The sequence below is a fragment of the Talpa occidentalis genome, unplaced genomic scaffold, assembly GCF_014898055.3.
Source record: "Talpa occidentalis isolate TD23 unplaced genomic scaffold, MPIMG_talOcc4v2.1 talOcc4.16, whole genome shotgun sequence".
Lineage (NCBI taxonomy): Eukaryota > Metazoa > Chordata > Mammalia > Eulipotyphla > Talpidae > Talpa > Talpa occidentalis.
The window spans coordinates 56671425-56691785 of NW_023601653.1; the positions used below are offsets into that span (position 1 = coordinate 56671425).

Genomic DNA, 20361 nt, shown 5'->3' on the forward strand with positions numbered 1-20361 from the left:
TTTTAAATTTGACATTTATTGTTAGTAAAAGAGGGAAAATGTCTAATTAAATACTTCTTTACAACCATCTGAAGAGCAGAAGTGAGTTAAATGATGATTCTATAGTTTCTTCTTTTTCACTTTCCTCCAGTCTGGGGAATTGTACTAAAATGAGTAAGTATACTGGATGTGAAATGCTGATGGGTAATAATACAAAATCTCATCCTCAGCATGGCCTTGGAACTTACTTTTTTCAAATTAGGTTTTCCTATTATAATGAAAGTGATGAGAGGCACCTTTGCATAAGCAATAACAGTGAATTACAAGGTTCTTAAAATGTGTTCTTTCTGCTGCCAATTAACATTAAGAATTTTTTATATAAGCAGTAACAAACATTCTCCAGTTCTCACTTTAAGCTGTAAATAGTCTATAAGTACACTGAAAAAGCAGGAGCTTGGGAATAATGCCTGAGTTACAACTCCTGAGTTTCTGAAAAAGCCAGCAAACCTCGAAGGAAAATTGTAAAAGCAGCTTGGCACTTGACAAAAGATAATACCACAACTGCAGCCTGAACACCATCTCTGCAACCAAATGAAACTTTATAGATTTGGTTAATTCCGACTCAGCACTACTTCTCAACCACAGCTTGCAGTAGTGGAAAAAAAGATGAATGTAATGCTAGTAATTTCAAATTTTGAACATCAATATGCATTCTATTGCTTTAAATATAGGACATTATTACATTGCTTTAGCCATAGAACTTTGTCACACTTTTTTTTGTGGCATCACAAAATAAATTTAAAAAACTGCTAATTTGTTCTAAAATCCTGTTACACATGGGGGTACACTAGCTAAAAAAGCTATAAATTGTTAATCCTAGACCATCTGACTCTTGAGTGATTGTTTCCAACCAGAATTTCAAGTAGGGAGAAGATGGGATCAAAGTACTCAAGATTTTCTGTAACAGCTGAAGGCAGGTCCCACAGAGAGAACGACCGACGTGCACCTGTGCTTGTCAGGTACTAACTGTAATATCTAACAGATGCAAGTGGCACAGCAAAAGAGTCCAGGCTTTCACTTAAAACTACTAATTGTGAACTTAATAACCACGAAACACAAAAATGTGTGTTTATAAAGCTATCAAAAAAGATGAAATATTATCATTTGCAACAACCTGGACAGATCTTGTGGGAATTATGCTAAAGTGAAAGAAGTCAGAGAGAGAGACACACATTCACTTATTTGTGGAATATACAGGGCATGGGGTTGGAGGAACAGTACAGGGGTCAACTGGATGGTGGGAGATGATGCTATAGCTTCTGGGGTGAGTGTGCTGTGTGGGTATATATACTTATTGAAGTGTGAAGCTCGCACCTGAAAAAATAGATGGGGAGTCCAAAAAATGTAGGGTTTTTACAAAATTCAAAGGATGATTTTAGTGTTCTGCTAGCAGCGTTTCCCACGTCTCCTGGAGGTAACTGTTGTTTTAAAAAAGGGTGTGTATGGAGAATCGTAATAAATTCTTTGGATCTTCTGTTATTTCAGAATGTATCACAATAGTCTCCAATATTGTAAGATCATTTACTGGGGAAGACTAGGTGTTCAATGGACCTAGCGTTAAGGGGGTCTGACAAAGCTGACACGTAAAAAGAATCAACAAACCAATGATTATTATCTCGAGGCACCAAATTCAAGGATCCTACTATAGTGTACAGATTCACATGCTCTTTATAGAAAACAAATCCTTCTAACACAAATAGATTACAGAAACAGGACCAAAACTCCCAAAGAATCAGGTAGAAGCTCTATATTGTCTTTGGTCAATGACTTTAGCGGCCCACATGTCCACAAAGAAAAGATTTTCTTGATATTCTTTTTTGATAATAAAATAGGAATAAAGAGTTTTAAAAAATGTACCCAATAACTACCATACAATACACTGCAATTATAGATCTCTACGCTAAGACAGTTTATGGTAAACTCACCTCTGTAATAAAACAGGCAAAGGTCAGAAAGCACGAACCAGCGTTTCTTCCACAGCTTCATGCCAGTACTGTCCTGTGTTCAAGGACATATTTATTTCATACAATTAAAATTCATTTAGGGTACATTTATTTAAACTAAGTTTTCAAAATAAGCTGCATTTGATGTGTGCTACACAGAAACCTAACTTAAAAAAAATCAAAATGTATCCTAATAAGGTATTCCTATTACACTGGTTTCTAAAGAGTAATATCATCATGTAAGAGGAATACCGTTGAAGCATGTGGTTAGGTTTCACATTCGTAAGTGATTTGAAATTCACTCCAGTGAACACACCCGTCTGAGGCTGAGGTAACCAACGGCGTGTGCATCTGGTAAACCAGATTTAATAAATATGTTAATCTTCAACAAGAAGAAAAATATGTGAACTGAAACTATTCCAAAGCTAATGCAATTTAAAATGACTGTGAAGAAAGGAACCTTAGCATACAAATACATTTCATAAACATTTCTTTCTTCTTACATCTACAGTTTGGGTTTTGCTCATGCTGCAGAAAGAGTGCCCATTTGGCAGCTCTGCCTAAGTAATTCAGTTCATAAAAATGCCAAGTTCCAACAAAATTGCTATTCTAATAAAAATTTTCTTCAAACTTGTAATAAAGCAAAACTGTAAAGCAAAATGAAAAACATCTATCCACCCCCCCGCCCCCAGGAAAAAAGCAAAGAGGCCAGTTTGGATATGTGTTAATTAGTATTTCTTAATTTATTTTAGTTGACTTGAAAACTAAAGAAATAATGTGGTGAAAAAATATGTATCTTTGTACAAGATTCATCCTTAAGATTGGTAACTATACCAAGGAAAGGACTCCCCCCCGCCCCCACCCCCATCCCAAATGCAATTGTATATGGCAGTTTCAATTTCCCAGTGCTATTCTCTCTTGTATAGACAATTAAAATGTTTACATTTTCAAGTGGTTCTAGAGAACAAATAAAGTCTTTTGGTCACACACTTATTACAAAGTAACATTCTTGGTAGACAGACCAGCCGGTAACATTTTTGCACATCTAAATTAACCAAGGCATCAAAATAGAAGCAAGAATCATTTTAAATTAGGAGCCCCACCTTCTCAACTAGGTTCAACTGCACTAAGCTATTTGAGCATCATTTGCACTTAAAAGAGAGATTAGTTCAAAAAGTTTTTTAACTTGGATAAGTTTAAATATCAGACTGCTAAAATACAGCAAGTGATCCTGAAGTAAAAAATTAAACTTGGTATACACGTTACATACCCCATCAACTCAGTGAGAAATTGGTAAAACTAATTTTATCTGAATGATTAGAAATGCTCTGGACTTTCGGATGCAGTCCAAATATATTACTTTAGCTGCCACCCAATTTTCAAATGGAACAATTTCTAATGAGTGCTTCATAAAAAATTCATTGTGCAAGTCAATGAATAAAATTATTAGGTCATCTGAATACAGTTAGCAATACTTAACAGAATAAATTAGCACCATCAAGGAAGTAATGTTAAACTTGCTCCATGTCACCTGTATACACATGTACCATTAGAGACAGGACAAAGGCAGCTAAAAACTTTAAAGGCTGAATATATGATCTCAAGTACATGAAACCCTGCTGTAAAGGAGAAAGTAAAAAAGAAAACAGCAGTGTCTAAGTAGTCAAAAAAGAGGTGAGGAAGCCCAAGAGGGTAACATTACTTGCAACCTTGCTAAGGCCAAAACTAAGGACAAAGTTCCAAAAGAGCTTAGATGTAATAATATAAATACAACTTATCAGATTGTCTGGGAGTGAACCATGATTGAGTAAACAGACAAAATGGAATAGATACTTTATATAGTAGTTAATAAGGACTTAGAAGCAAAAATCTGGAAAAAATCAGAAAAACCTCAAATTATGATCTGATTTCTATATAAATGAAAGCAGTGAAGTATATAATTGTACATTTCTCTAATGATTTTCAGATGCATAGAAAAATGAGTACTTCTGTATGGTAGCTTTTTCCACATTAAAAAAAATATTTCTGCCTGGATCATTTTAGCATGTTATTACTAACATTTTCATACAGTGTACCTTTCATTTTAAAATCTAGAAATACCTTTCTCTCTTGCCCCCTCTCTGTTCTAGGTAGCATCCATTCTCTTAGCCATATTCAGCTGAAATTGTTCCTTTTGATTCTGACCTTCTCAGAAAAATAAAACATACCAAATAGAAAAAAATAATACCTGTTTATAAAGCCAGCCCCGTCTGACCACAGGTGCATTTGGATTCCTCTTAATAGAATTTGATCTCTTTCCAAAATTATGAACTTTTTTGGAAGCCCGTGAAGACTAAACAGAAAAGGACACAACAGGAAATGTGATATTAATGCATAGATATTTGAGTCTATTTTCATCGTCATGATTTTAACCCCTTTTCAGATTTCTCCAAGACACACAGGACCCAATCCTTTCAGAGAAGTGACTGTTTTGCTGTTTTACACCTAAGAATTCTACATAAGGACTTTTCACCCCCAGGATATTGGAAAGGACCACACGTTTTACAGCCTCTCCTTTAAAATCTGGACACACTACTGTGTGTCCATTTGACAACTTAGTTCATTTAAAATTGGGTTGAGGGCCTCCCCTGATGGCGCAGGCAGTTGAGCGCTGCACTGTGAAGCTGTCCGCAGCCTCTGCAGCGCAGGTTTGATACTGGTCGGCTGGCGAGGGTCCCACATGGCGCAGCAGACCTCGCCTGTCTTGCCCGCTGCTTCCCTCAGCAGTGTATTTCAGTCAGTCTTCAACATGTTCCCCGCTCTGTCTCTGGTGAATCCTCTCACCCTCCCACATATCTGGCCTGTACCCCGGTTCTTGTATAAATAAATAAATCTTTAAAAAATTTTAAAAATTAAAAAAAATATATAATTGGGTTGAATGCCTTTTTCTTGTTGATTCAAGGCACTTTCTTAGTGACAGTGTTTGGCCCCATCAGTTATTTAAATGAAATGAACCTCAGTGAAAATCATAAATCTTTAATAATCAGTCAAATGACAGGTTTTAATTTTACTTTATATCTGCATTTAGTAGTGTTTCAATGAAGGAAAGTTAATGATGTCATGTGAGAAGAGAAATACTAATATAAAATATAAACATGTATCACATCAAGTTAAAACAAGACTTGAAGGATCTGCTTCACGTCATGTTCTGTTTTCTTCTTTCTGGGTAACTGAACTTGAATGATACGAGGCAGATGGTGTTTACTGTACTTTTCAAAGCACACACAGGGACATACAATCTTTTGAAGTACCGCTATGTTTATTGTGAAGATTCATTTTGGCGGGAACGGCAGTAGCAACAAACGGACATAAAAGTGTAAAGCTGAACTTTAATTTCTCTGTGCAGTAAAGCAGTAACACATTATCTTTATATTTTAGCGTCAGCTGCAATCTTTGGAAATCGAGCAAATGTTAACAGAATAATTTTGTTTTGTGAAGCTTGTAGTAATTAGCTCATAGTAGAATTTTAAGGCCCAGCACCAACATTTTTACAAACTCTCCTCAACATACTGTGCTTTTAGCCTGAATTGTATTTCTTAATCTTTGCAAATCCGGTAAGGGGGAGATGGTATTTCTCTTTATTGAGCATTTTTCATGCTATGATTAAGTATCTTTTTCATATACTTAAGAGTAAAACTTTCTTCCTGAGAAGTGATTTTACATAATTTGTCCATTAAAAGTTGGGTTGTATCCCTTTTTCTTGTTGATTTACAGCACTTTCCTAATTACAAAGGAAGTACTCCATAACTGTTATGAATTGCAGATATTATGCATGCATGATAATTAAATGTGTCTGACTTTCTCATTATTTTCTATCATTACTTCTGGGTTTACGTCATATTTTAGAAGCTCATCTGCATTCTGAGGTTCCCCCCTCCCTTAAATCTTTTCTTGCATTGTGTTTAAATCTTACATAATTTTTGTTTTTAGCAATTCAGCACCTGATCTGGAAATTTTCTGCTGTAAAGTATGACGCAAGGATTCAGCTTTCTTTTCAGATAATTACCTAATGGGCCTCAATCTACTAATTATTTTCCTACATATCAATGAAAATATATCAATGCAGCACATTACAATGCTCAGTGACCCTACTAACAATCTGTGCTGTCCAAGAACTGGAAATGATTTATTTATATTACTTGAAAATTTATATTTACTTGTACCATTCCACAAAACTCCTGGCATTTAGAATACAGAGTTGTCTATTATCCCTTCCTTTAAAATAACCATAATTTACCAAAACAACTGTTTTACTGTTATAAAATATATTTCAAAGGAACAGATCATTCTTTTATCATCCCTTGATTCTGTCTCTATTAAATCAAGAACTGAGTAACTTTATGGCAAACATTTATTTATTTAGATTTAGTAGTAAACATTCTAAGAGCTCAGAGAAATTTTTATATCAAGATTCTAAATTTAAAACATGAATGTTATGGCTTAAAATATAAGAAGCAATAGCAATACAGTTTTTATAAACAAACAAATCTTGGATTTTAGGGTAAACAATTAACATGCTTGTTATTGATTATGAAGAAAAATCATCTGCTCCAGTTTCCATGTGGGTGTGGCACTTTTCACATCACTTCACAGTCATCCAGCTCACTAGCCTAGGGCTTTCCTTTTGTAGTAAGGGATTTTACATTTATTTTTAAATAATACAAATTACACCGTAAGTCAATCATAGCTGGATTATAAACTACGTTAAGTCTTTTTGAACTAAGCATACATAATACTATAAAATGGAATTTCTAGACTCTCCTAGAATTTTCACCTTTAAACCTTCAGTTGATTCACTAACCTGACCATTCTCTTACACAAACATCCAGTAATTTATAAAACTATTCAAAATCTGAACTCCACAATAATTCTTTTTTTTCCACAATAATTCTTAAATGTAAGTCATTAAATTTTTTTTTCAATGCTTACAATTGTTTATTGTCCATTAGCACAAACTGGCATTGGCCTTTTAAGTTACTTTAATTTTATAAATTTCAATTTAAAGAACAAAAAAAAAAGTGATTACTCTAAGTATTATTCTTTTTTTAGCAGCATTATTTTTTTTAATATTAACTTTTTAATTTTTTTCACATCATCGTTCATTTTTAAACGGTATTTGCTTCCCCCTACCCCAACAGGTGTAGTCCCCATAGTTTCCTTCACCAATGCACTCCTTGCACCATCACCTCAGTCCCCTGTGCTCCTCCCTCCCTCCCTCTGATCCCTCTCCCTCCGCCTCCCCTGCAGTATGTTTCTGATTTATAATTGTCCATTTTTGCTTTGTTGTGTTTTGTACTGTTATTTTTTTTTACACTGATGTCTTATTTGGTTCCCCTATATTCCTGCTATAAGAGAAACCATCCAATATTTTTCTTTTTCCTTCTGGCTTATTTCACTGAGCATGATTCCTTCTAGCTCCATCCACATTGCTGTGAATGTCATGGAGTTTATCTTTTTTGATTGCTGAATAATATATAAAATACCACTGTGTACATATGCCACATCTTTTTGATCCAGTCATCTATTTCTGGGCATTTGGGTTGTTTCCAGGTTTTGCCTATTGTAAATAGTGCTGCAATAAACATAGGGGTACAGGTGTTCTTTTGAATCAATGTTTTTTTGTGTCCTTTGGGTCAATGCCTAGGAATGGAATTGCCGGGTTGTATGGTAGCTTCATTTTTAGTAGACGAAGAACCTCCAGACAGCTTCCCATAGTGGTTGGACCAGTTTGCACTCCCACCAGCCATGTAGGAGAGTTCCTTTATCACCACATCCTCGCCAACATTTGTTGTTGCTTGTTTTTCTGGTATGTACCATTCTTACTGGTGTAAGGTGGTATCTCAATGTGGTTTTAATTTACATTTCTCTGATTATAAGGGATGCTGAACATTTTTTCATATGCCTGTTGGCCATTTGCATTTCCTCTTTGGAGAAATGTCTTTTAAGTTCTTCTGCCCATTTCTTGACTGGATTGTTTATTTTGTTTTTGTTGAGTCTTGTGAGTTCTTTGTATATCTTTGTGATCAGTCCCTTAACAGCTGCAAGTCATTAAATTATTAAAATATAATCTTATTACTTTATATTCCATGCCACTGCTTCTTTTGTCACTTACCTTGGATCTAACTGAGTTCATGTAATATTAAAAATGAAATGAGAATTCTGTAATTTTAAGCTTTTAACAGTAACAAGAAAACTTACAGATGAATTTTATTGTGACGACTCGGTGGAATTGGAATGAAGGTGGAGAGAAAAATATGTTTTAATAACATGATTTTTGTGGACATTAGGTCCCAATCTGCTTAATGATTTTTGAGGTTTTTACTTTATATCTGTGAATTCGAAGGGATTCTGAACCTTTCTCTAATGTCTGGCTGTGATATTCCAAGCCAACGTTTTCAGCTTTTCTCCCAATGTTTTTGGCCTGGATTGATTGAAACTAAAACTATCTTTTTCTAAAACCACACAAGCTGGAAATGGAACTTGTTATCAACTTCAGAAAGCTTTTACCACAATCGCTGTGGGCAATGCTCCTAAATTCCTGATGAAATTCGACTGCAAATACAAAAATCACTGCCTGCCCTCTCTCCATGTGAAGATGCTTCAACCCCTAATATTTAGAAATCTTGACAGGCTTCCATCAGGCCCAATAGACTTGAGGTTTGCTCCAATCCTTTGTTTTTTTTTAGTGTCCACAGGAATGCTTTAGCTTGCACAATGTAGACCTAACTTTGGGACATAGCACCTATAGGACTGCCTCCAGAAACTGAACACAACTGTTTAATTTTCACTGGGGTGGGGGGGTGTGGGGAGGGAGGCTCTGATGTCTGGGTGGAGATGGAGCTTTGGTGAAAGACAAGAACAAAGGAAGACTCTCCCTTAAGGGCATCTCTCTCATTGTCCCAGGAAGACATTATTGCTTTTTCAAAGGTGAACATAGAATTTAAATCTGCATATTTATTTTTTAATTAATTATTTTTTTAGTGAGGTACTCTTATTTTAGATTCTTACAAAACTTTTTCCCAATACAGTATTTCTTCCCTTAGGTGTGGTGACCTTAGCTCTCCCACCACGAGAACACACATAACCCTGCATATAAATCCCTGTCCTGAGTGTCCCCCCCACCCCCCTTTCACCCTTTCCCCTGTCCTCCTAGATGCTTCAAATCTATGGTCTGCATTTTTTTTTTAGATCTACTGTGGTAACCACCCTAAATGACCTCTCCTTTCTCTTCCCCATGTGCCCCCAAGTCATTTGTTTTAGCTGTTATTCAAGTTGGTGTCTGAAGCCACGTGGCAAGTTCCTTGGTCATACAGGAGGTATACATGCTAGCATTAAACTTCTTTTTTGCTTTTTCTCTTATTAAAAAACATGAGTAACAATAATAAATGCTGATTATCAATTATACCAGTAACCAGTGATTAATAATAAGCAAAATAACTTACTCTGCCCACAGGGCTCATAGGATGCACTGCATAATCTGAAGTCATATTATAATTTGAAGCTTCATTTATCATACTTAGAGGTCGTTCCTTTTTTTCTTCAGATGTCATGGCTGCAACGGTCCTGAAAATATATGTAAAAAAACTAGAATTTGCTATGTGTGCACTACTTTATAATAAAGCTTTCCTAGAGTTAATAAAGCTGGTGTCCTACTTTTTCAAAGCAGCTGGATACTAGTTAGAGCTCAACAAAACCCTAGAGTCACAGCTTAATATTTACAGTGACCTTACGTATAACTAACACCTCTAAGCACAACATAAGTTAATATCATGTTTATTTTATTAAGTATTACTGCAGATACTTGATCATCTAACCAGAAAATTAAAAATTTATTCCCAAGATTAACTATTATAATATTCCAATATTATATACATATTGTAACTATATAGTATATATAACTATATATATTATTACTATTGTAATATTCCAGTACTCAGTAACAATGACATCAATAGCTAAAGTCTATGAATAGATTTATAGTATTAAAATATCTTTACAAGTACTTCTCTTGAGGCTTATAAACATCTCAAGAAATGGTAAATTACCATTATCCCATTTAAGGGGAAGAAAACGGAGCTCAAATTAGTTGGGTACTTTGATCAAGCTTACAAAGTTTCTCTGACCCTACATTCTAGGCTCTTTGTGTTTGAACTAGTATAGAAATAGGCTCCTGAAAGTTTATTATTCATGAAAAAAGTTTATCATTCATGAAAAAAGTTTAAGTCATGTTTCTAAACCACATGTAGTAAACAGATGGCGTTCTATTATCTCAACACTTAGGTTCCCTGGAATGGAGGTGACTGCAGGAAACTCCTTACTTACTGTTCATTCACTACGAAAATGCAATTGTCCTGGGAGGGCTGTCCAGTGACTGGATGTTTACAGGTCACTTTCCTTTCATTATGGCTGAAAAAAAAGAGAGAGAAATAAAATGTAGGTACTGGTTTTTACCACATTTCTTTATTATAACATTGAAGTCAGAACACTAGTGATGAAATTCAAACCGCTAGGTATTGCAACTTCTGAAAACGCCTTTGGACTACCTACTGTGTGTCAATGCTACTTACAATGCTAAAGCACAGCACACAGAATGATCTCAATCCTTTCTTCTCACTATTTCATAGACAAAGGTAAGTTGATCTGGCTCCATGATATTGCATTTTACATTTGATAGGCGGGTTACAATAAGTAAGTATGAGTATCTACCATTACTCTGTAGTCCAATTTAGGCAAATTACAGAGGTCTAACTGCCAAATTTACATATGGGGGAGAAACCTAGCAGTACTACTATATAGGCATTACACATTACAAACTAAGCAGTATGCCTGGAAGAGTAGTAAGTTATGATGCTTCTGTTTTTACAAAAGAACCTTCATATCAATAATGTAATGCTCTGGAAGACATCCCACAGAAAAAAGAATCTGAAGGGAAAACTAAAATCTTAAATGTACAAATGATAATAGAAAATAAACTAATTTGCCATATTTACTGAAAAAATGTTTACTTTAATTAAAGGATGACTGTTTTTGGAGAATAAGTGCTTTGCCTAAGAAATACTCTTCTGGCTAGGTTGGATGATGAGAGTAAGTCTTTTACCATTTTCTGGAAATGAGAGAGAAAAGCTAAAAGTATTAGATGACCCCAATAATATGGAATATACATTAAAATATTAAATAATATAAATCATCATTTGTAAATTAGTATTTTTCTCAATTGGGTTGTATAACATAAAGTTACCCGTGAGGAGACTATCGGTGTGTCTGACCTTAGAAAATTTACTTTCATTATGGGGAAAAGATCAGTCGTTCGTTTTGAGTATTGTGCTGTTTATCTTAAAAGATTATTATAATCTCTGTACTGAGGAATGTCTGTATCCACAAATCACAAACTTTCTGCCAAAAGCTTTCGGTTCCTTTTCCAAATCCTAACTTTCACTAATATTGTATTTATTGGCAACTCAGTACTCAAAACTCTCATCCACTATGTCAAACTGTATAAAAGAAAAGGTACCAATAATACAGTTTTTAAAAAATTACACACTAACTGCTGTGGTAACAGAATGACTGATGGAATACAATGTACTTCTATTATTCTAATAATGTTCTAGCAGGTACCCAGTACTGAGAAATTATCAGCTTCCTGGGGTGAATTTGTCTTTACATAAGCACATTCCATGGCTGTTAGATTTGGTGGGTTGACACACTGATTTGTATACTAGACACTACACAGTGAATATACAAGTGATTATCTTCCCTTTTGATTTAAAAAAGATAATAATGGAAATCTAAGGTCTCATGTGGGATATGAATTTATGTAATAAGTAATAAACACATTAACAGAACTACTAAGATGTATGGCCTCTGAAGGCAAGTGGCAGGCATTGAAGTACCCAAATGGGATGGTATCAACAAGGTGTCAGGTATCTGGATGCCTATGTTCTAGCAGAACACAACACTGTGGGGAGATGTGGGAGCTGGAGGGGAGGTTTGAAGTGACCTGTCACAACTCTTAAACACTTTAGTAAAAAACAAAGGAGAATGAGATCTTTTTTTCACTCTATCCTGGGGAAGGAACATTAAAAAGCTAGAGTTGGTTAAGTGGTAGATAGAAGAGAAACATATAAATTCTTCATATAAAAAAAAATTGCGAAATCTGCAGTCTTCTACATAACGGTATTATTCCCCTATGCTGTGTCATCTTGCCAGGGAGGAAGATAAGACTCCAATCTTAGCGTTCCTGAAGCTCTAAATTATAACACGGTTCTGCAGTGATTACGGGGTAAGAGACCATGCTGACCTCAACACTGAGCAGATTTGAGTGTCTACTCTACGAGAACACTAGGCAATGATATTTAATCAACGAATACCTAGGGGGAAAAAATTGAAACATTCTTTTCCCACAAAGTGGATGCCAATTCGATGAGATTGGCATTTTTTATCATCTTTAAGACATTTAAGATGGCCTAATCTTTAAGAAGATTAGTGTCTTAAAGTAAAACTAAATGAAAACCATAGCATTCCATCTAATTTAAGACACCATGATTACTACCACTATGGAATATATTTGTATTCTTCTTTTACTTCTTCAAAGTAGCCAATGTTATATATGATGTTATGTTAAACTGATATGAAAATTCTTATGATATTTACAAGGAAAAGTCTTTCACTATTTTTTAATGAAAGGAACACTTTTCCCACGACATATATCTAATTGTAACAAGAAATGAGTCAAATCTTAACACTCCTGAAATGGGTCTTGGTGACTAAATTAAAAAGAAAAACAAAAACAAAAACAAAAAAAACATACAGTGGATTTTCAAAAACACCACAATCCAAAATCTGTACAATGATGTACTTTAAACTATGTAGTCAATCATGATGGAGATTTTAGAGGTAATGAGGGAAAAAAAAAAAGTCATCTACAAAATAGCTTACTTATTATCAAATAGAATATTCAGTGTAATGTTTTCTAACTATTTCATCAAAACCAGATTAAAGTAAGTTACAAGTATGACAAACTAAAATATCAACTCCAGCCTTAAATGTTTGAATGTGGTAATTTTTGACTACCTCCCAGGACTGTTAATCTCTTGCTCTTATACAAAGGCATCTTTAAATACTTAGAAAAATTAAACATGTATAGATGAATTTAAAAACCATTCCTTACATGACAAGTGACATCACTGGAGTTTTAACAAAATGGGTCTAAGAAAGCCAAGGCAGAAAAATCAAGTCCTCTCAAATTTTCATTCACTTATCCCAACATTAGACAACACTCCCAAAATCTTGGTCTTGGTTACTATACTGTCCTCTTTAATGTGGATGTAGTTTTGGGCAGGGTGAAACTGCCAACATCCTAAGAAACCAACAAAAAAGGATCTCCTGTTTGAAAGGAACTTCCACCTGCTTTTACTGTGGAACCCCCCCCCCCACTTCACTGACCACTTCACTCTGTGACTTTTCACCTGACCATTATCCCAACCTTTTCACCTCTGTAAGAAGCCCACACCCTGGGTCCCTCTTTAGGACATGTTTTGGGTTTTCTAACCCAAACCTGTGCTCCCCGCTGTGATTTTCTGCTACTCCTAAAAGCATTTGGCTTATTACTAACTCCTAGAACAGGTTAATATTATGTCAGCATTGATGCTTGCTTTTTATACCAATGTTGCATGCTCCAGCACTGTGATGGTAAAGGAGAAATCAGTCACTAAAACTAAAAATACCAGTTAAACACTGAGTGCCAGTGAATGAAAGCAATGTAAATGAATCTCCAAAAAGCTTTAAAAAAAAAAAGACCCATTTCCATAAGCCATGTCAGTTAATGTACAGAACTCTGCTACTCTGCCTAGCCGCTGGGCCCTGGGCCATGGGGAGGGCAGAGACACAAGCTTCACAACTCACTTGCCATCCTTTCTAAAGTCCACAGTGGTTTTTCTTTGAAGGGCCGCAAAATTCAGATCAAGAAGACCATCAGTTTTGCCACAATCCTTATGCAGAAGTACGTTCCAATGCGATTCATAGACCAGGGGACAACTTGGGAGGTACGTAAATTTTGCATTTGTTTAAACACAATCATGTCTTTAGAAAACTTAGTTGAATGCAGAAAGCTGCACCTAACAACCCAGGCAGGCTCTGTACACCTCAAACACCAACCAGCCACCTCAGTTCATTGCCTGTGTATGAAACACATCCCCCGACAAGGAGTGACAGACTTGTCTATTTTCAGAGACTCACTACTTCCAACACTTACTAAGAACTCACAAGCCAAAATGAAACCCTTCCAAGATCATTTCTACAAGCAAACTGTAGGTCTTTTCTGAGAAGAATGCTTTTGTATTATTTTTGTATTTCATCCATTTATCTCATGTGAAACTGCAACCACTTGCGTCAGGTTCCCATTTTTATTTATGTGCCGCTAATGAAGTTTTTGAGGGGTATGCTCCTAAATCCATTTTCACAAGCACCCCCTTTTCACTGCCCAGGGAGAAGTGATTTATTTTAGGTGCACATGTGCTGCATTAAAGCAAAACTGTATAATTAAATTACAAATATACCTCTCCGCTATCAAAAGTGCATTTTGAAGGTTTAATAGGCAAGGTGCCAGCGATTTTATGATTTTTGTGAATGAAAAGGAAAAACTGGAAGGGTATTATGTGTTTTGCATTTCTAGAGGAATCAAAATTTAGAAACACAAAAATTCAGGTCCTAATATAATGCATACGTAAGGTCACTGTACAAAGCAATCCCCATCTTGCATATGCACGAACTGTGGTATCTTAAGTGTGGAGAACAACGTGGCGTGACTTTATCTCCCAGGGGACATTTGGAAATGTTTGGGAATACTCTGGAATATCACACTGGGAAGTCGCTAATTGTAGGTCAGGGATGGAGGCCAGGCTGCCTCCAGACACCCTACCTCATGGGGGGAAGCAATCCCAGCCCTAGTTGTCAGCAGGCTGAGGCCGAGAAATCCTGCCCAGATCACTAGCTTTCCAATGATTTCCAGAAGAAACCACATTCGTGTCCAGTCTTTCTCAAGAGACAACAGATGCAGCAGGAAGTCACGTCCATTTGGAGCACAGATTCTGTAATTAGACCACTTAGGTTTACATCCTGCACTTCCTGGCTGGGAGTTCATATTAGGCAAGTCACTTGGCCTCTGTATGTCTCAATTTCCGCGACTTAGTAGCAGAAGTTATGTCACTGTTGATTAGTTTTATCTAGAACTGTTCTAGATACTGGGGATAGCAGTGAACAAGACATAAAAATTCTAGCCGTAGGGCCTACCAGGTGGTGCAGTGGTTAAGCGCTGGGTTGCGAAGCTGCCCGCAGCCTCTGCAGCGCCAGTTCGATCCCTGGCTGCTCCCAGGCCACTGGAGGAGGGTCCCACATGGCAAGCAGACCGCTCCTGCCGCCCACCGCTCCCCTCAGCAGTGTACTTCGGTCCTTCTGCCTGCTCTGCTCCCTGCGCTGGCTCTGGTGAATTCTCTCACCCTCCCGTGCTTCTGACTGTACCCAGTGCTTGTATAATTAAATAAATAAATAAATCTTAAAAAAAAAAAAATACTTATGTTATTCTACTACTCAGTTTTTATTGTGAAAGAATAAAGCTATCATCTCTCTTGGTCTTCAAATTTTTGGCAAAGATACCTGCTTCCTATGTGTAAAAAGGCAGAAGCCAAAAGTAATTTAAAAAAAAAATATTTTATTTATTTATGCATACAAGAACTGAGGTACAGGCCAGAGGTCTGGGGGATGAGAGGATTCACCAGAGACAGAGTGGGGAACAGAAGAGCAGACGGACTGAAATACACTGCTGAGGGGAGCAGGGGGCAACACAGAAGAGGTCTGCCGCACCATGTGGGTAGCTCCTTGGCGGGCTAGGGATCGAACTTGTGCTGCAGAGGCTTCCGATAGCTTCTCATTGCTGTGCTTAACCCCTTGCGCCACCAGCGAGGCCCCAAAAGTAATTTTAATATGTAGAGAAAGGCTAACTCTGTTTTAATTTAACAAGGCAGCATGGGAGAAGGTTCCTAAGTAGTGACAACACTTGGACACAAAACAAGGTGGATTCCACTATTCCAGAGCATGCAGGAATTAAGAAAATAGGTCATGTTCACAAGCTGAATCTGAGGGTCGAGTTCCTTCAAAGGCCCAGAGACAAGAGCTGAATCAATACCATTTTTAGAAAAGATATTAAGACACTGACCAACAGCAACACAAATTGCTTGTTCTTTGGCGTTATGCCCTCTTCACTATTTATTACCAGACATCTGATCAATTGCTATAACTAAAGATCAAAGGGGAAAAATCTTGTTTATTTAAAGCCTCAGTGCAACTATTTCATTCAATAAAAATTTGATTTTAGGATTCCTAAGATGAATAAAAGTGTATATATAAAATGGCACTATTTCCATTAAATTACATAATAACAAAAGGACATGTCTATCAGAGATGGAATCGAAATTCATTAATCTACCTAATTCCTTTTCACATCTTATATATTTATGAAACAAATAATGAATCATGTAGGTTCTGGGCCAGAAACCCAGGTGGAGTTGTACTACTCTAATGATCTTCTGAGCTTCCTAGTAGCCCATGCAAAAAGGCAAAACTGCCACAGCTCCTATAACCTGTTTAGGGAAACTGAGCAACTTAGCAGGCTTGAGTCAACTCTGAGTGGCAGCTGTTTTTTATATGAGTAATTTAAACTGTATGGCAGCACTCTGAAGATAGAGAAAGCTGGTGTTTGTGTCCCTTTACAGGATCATCAGAACAAGGCATTTCTTGTGCAGTGCTCATTGATATAATTTCACTCTGCAGGAGACATATGAAAGATAATACCAATGACAATCCTTAGGAAACCTTCCCATTGCAAATGCACAACAACCACATAGATGCATACAAAGCACAAAATGTGCATTTCAAGTATAAACCCCAATAATTCCCTGGGTTTAAGAACAGGGAGGGGAAAACCAATTTATTTGCTAATATGGAGCTTTAGTTTTTTTTCTAAGATGACAAAAGTAAGTAAAACTGAAACTTCTTTTATTCTTAATAGTGTTCTGCTTCAAACTGCACAAGGGAAAAAATAAAAGCATTAAACATAGTTAACTACGTTGTGACAAATGAAATCTGGTCTCAAAACTCCTATTACCCAACTCTAAGGTCAAAATTCTGTGGCCACGGTTGAGTGCAAAATGTCCATTTTATATCTCTTATATGCATACAGGCAAAATACCCTCATTAGAAGTTCTTTAAAATAGTGAAATATGCCTTGATTTTTGCAAAAATGAATATAGCCCTGAGTTCTAAACTGAAAAATTTAAATGGAAAACTAAAATAATACTATATATATATATATATATCTCAGGACATAACCTTTTCATTTTAAAAGACTTTTAAAATTTTATTTATTTTTGTGTAGAAGAATTGGGGTGCAGGCCAGAGGTACAACGGGGGTGCAAAGATTCACCAGAGTCGGAAGGGGGAGCAGAACAGGCAGATCTACTGAAATACACTGCTAAGGGGAGTAGTGGGCAAAGTAGGAGAGGTCTGTTGTGCCATATGTGGGTCAGCTCCCTGACTGGGGATCAAACTCAGGCTGTCACTTTGATAGTGCTTAGACTGAACCCCTAGGCCACCAGGAAGGCCCAGGACATACCTTATTCTCTGAATCAAGAATGGAAACCAGCTATTCCTGATTTTATTTTATTTTAATTTATTTATTTATTTATTTGTTATTTATTTATTTTATTTATTTATACAAGCACTGGGTACACTCAGAAGCGCGGGAGGGTGAGAGAATTCACCAGAGCCAGAGCGGGGAGCAGCAGGCGGCAGGAGAGGTCTGTGCGCCATGTGGGACCCTCCTCCGGTGGCCGGGGAGCAGCCGGGGATTGAACCGGCGCTGCAGAGGCTGCGGGCAGCTTCGCAACCCAGTGCTCAACCGCTGCGCCACCGGGGAGGCCCTATTCCTGATTTTAAAATAAGAACATTTATGGTTTCAAGGAGCTATGGCCACTCGCGATTGTTCAGTACAGTGGCAATGACTGAGCTTTCTTATTCTCAGCAACCAATGGCTGCCTTCATTCTAAGTATCGCAAGCATACCAATAAGTCCAGAGTTGAAAGGAAAGCTTCTCTTTACATCCTTTTCCCTGAAGTTTCCCCAAAGCTCCCTGGCCATCTTTCTCTAGAATCTCATTAGCAAGCCAAGAGAGTGGACATCTAATTCAGTCAACAGTAACTGAACTCAGCACAAACAAGTTACAATTCTGTAGCTCACTTAAAAGAACACGCATAAAATGCATATATATTCTAGTAACAAGGCAGAAGGAGAAGGGAAAGGCTATTAGCTAAGGCTTCATCTTGCTTTTCTCAGAGAAAGCAACTCACATATGTTCCAAAGTAGGTATTCCCACAACCATGTTCAAAATTCCACCTGGTAAAAAGTTCAACCCAGGAGGAGAGGAAATGGTTTTACCAATTCCTTCCTTCAGGATGCTCTGGAAAGGTAGAGTGGGTGATTTAACCCCGAATTTGGAAACTCTAAGAGCTTTTATTTCCATTCACAGAAAAAAAAAATTGTTAATGTTTTGGCCGGTTAATAACCACATACTGGCTACTGTTTAATACTGGATTCTCTCCTGTGGGAGTATGTGCTTGTGTACGCGCACATGTCTGAGTGTGTATGCGTGTGTGTGTTAAACATCTGTATTTCATGGGTAACTCCAGAGACTGTTTAATGCAAAATCCACATAGTTTTTAAATTTAAAAAGTAATATGGAAATTACTATTACCATATTGTCACTAGCAGTCAATATAATTCTACTGAGTGATACTAAGATGAAGGAAGCTTTATTAGCTAGTGTTTTATGTGTGTAGCCTTGGCAATGAGGTTGAAAATGTATTTCCATAGTCTCTTATTAAGCTCAGGTACAAGATTTGCTTTGAATCACGTAATTCCCTTTATGCGAAAGAAAGAAGGATTTCATTTAGTATAAGATGTATAGGATAGCATAGTGGGTTGGTGATTGTTCTGCCATTCCTGGTTCTCAAGCCAGTATTATGAGTGGACTTTTTAAAAAGGTTCAGCCCAGAAAAGTTGCCACAGGCCCATGGTGGAGATAGACAGGAGCTGAGCAGAAGAGGACTGGAAACAAAGGCACCTTTGTCATTTCTCAAATGTATATAGAGAACTACAGAGCCCACAGCTCAGATGGGGACCTGTAGGCACAGTTTTACTATCCTACTCAAACCCAAAAAGTATTATGCATGCTCAGCTTGGCCTTGGTTTCATGACACTATCAGAAGATGACAACCTCCCAATTCTTTTGAAGGAGAACTTTTGTAGAAATCATAAATCCTCACCACTCTGAGACTCAGTCTTGAAATGGGTTTTAAAATCAGTTTGTACCAGTGACTTGGTTATGAAGTTATCTTATTTCTTAGTTGTTAGATCAGATGGTTCTATGGTGCTCCAAAGTAATTTTTAAAATACTGTTAAGTGTAAAGGTTCACCAGTTTTATGTGGACAGCTGTTTTTAATTTATTTTCATCTTAACAGAAAAGGAGAATGTTATGATGAAATCTGACTTACCACAATGTCTGTTTCTGCAATTTATTTTTAAACTGAGAATAAGCTGGCTTGAAAAACTGTGCTTACAGTTAAAGGCAGTGTTTGAAGAACAAAAGGGAAACACTGAAAGCTCCTTGCCTGTCCTTAAGAGAAGCTAAATTCCTGGGCCTCAGTTATGGGAATAAATAACCACTGAGTTAGCGGTCCCAAAAACTATAACTTTTTTTTTTTGCAAAACATGAGAAGTATATATTTCCTCTTCCCACATTTAGTTCTAAATATCATTTGCCTTTAACTCAGAACTAACTGCTTCCAGACATCCTCAACCTCAGTGATTCACTGACCCACCATCTACACATCCCCCTTCAGACTTTAACCATTTACCTTCTCTCCTTTCTCCTCGCCTCATTTAGAAAGTGAGTATTCTTAGATTTTAGTGGGGAAAGAAAGGAGTCACCAGGTATGGGCACCTCAGTGGTCCTCACTGCCAGCAGTAAATACCATAATCTGATTAACAAAAAGGGCCATGTGCCCATCACACTCGATGTCACATGCGGCACTTGAAACTAGACATTCATTCAAGGACCGTTGAGGTTTTACTAGCTTTACCTTACAAATAAGTAAACTGAGGCTTCAGAGCATTGACAACGTGGAAGGAAGTCACTCGGTGGCTTTGGGCTTTGGGAGAGACAGGTACAAGTAAGACATAGCCATGCCCACTTCAGACGCCCCCATCCACAATCCTCATCACTGAAACTTT

At 36.9% G+C, this 20361-nt stretch overlaps 1 protein-coding gene across 6 annotated transcripts in view; it reads right to left on the reverse strand.

Moving 5' to 3' along the window:
* Positions 1-20361, reverse strand: part of PLEKHA5 (pleckstrin homology domain containing A5) — a 234024-nt gene that overhangs the window by 84016 nt on the left and 129647 nt on the right. For all 6 annotated transcript variants that reach the window (XM_054696409.1, XM_054696408.1, XM_054696411.1 and 3 more), the window contains 4 exons: positions 10344-10427; positions 9464-9584; positions 4210-4314; positions 1965-2037 (listed from right to left, as the gene is read on the reverse strand). In XM_054696409.1, the coding sequence (XP_054552384.1) occupies positions 1965-2037; positions 4210-4314; positions 9464-9584; positions 10344-10427 (383 nt within the window). The remainder of the gene's footprint in view (positions 1-1964; positions 2038-4209; positions 4315-9463; positions 9585-10343; positions 10428-20361) is intronic.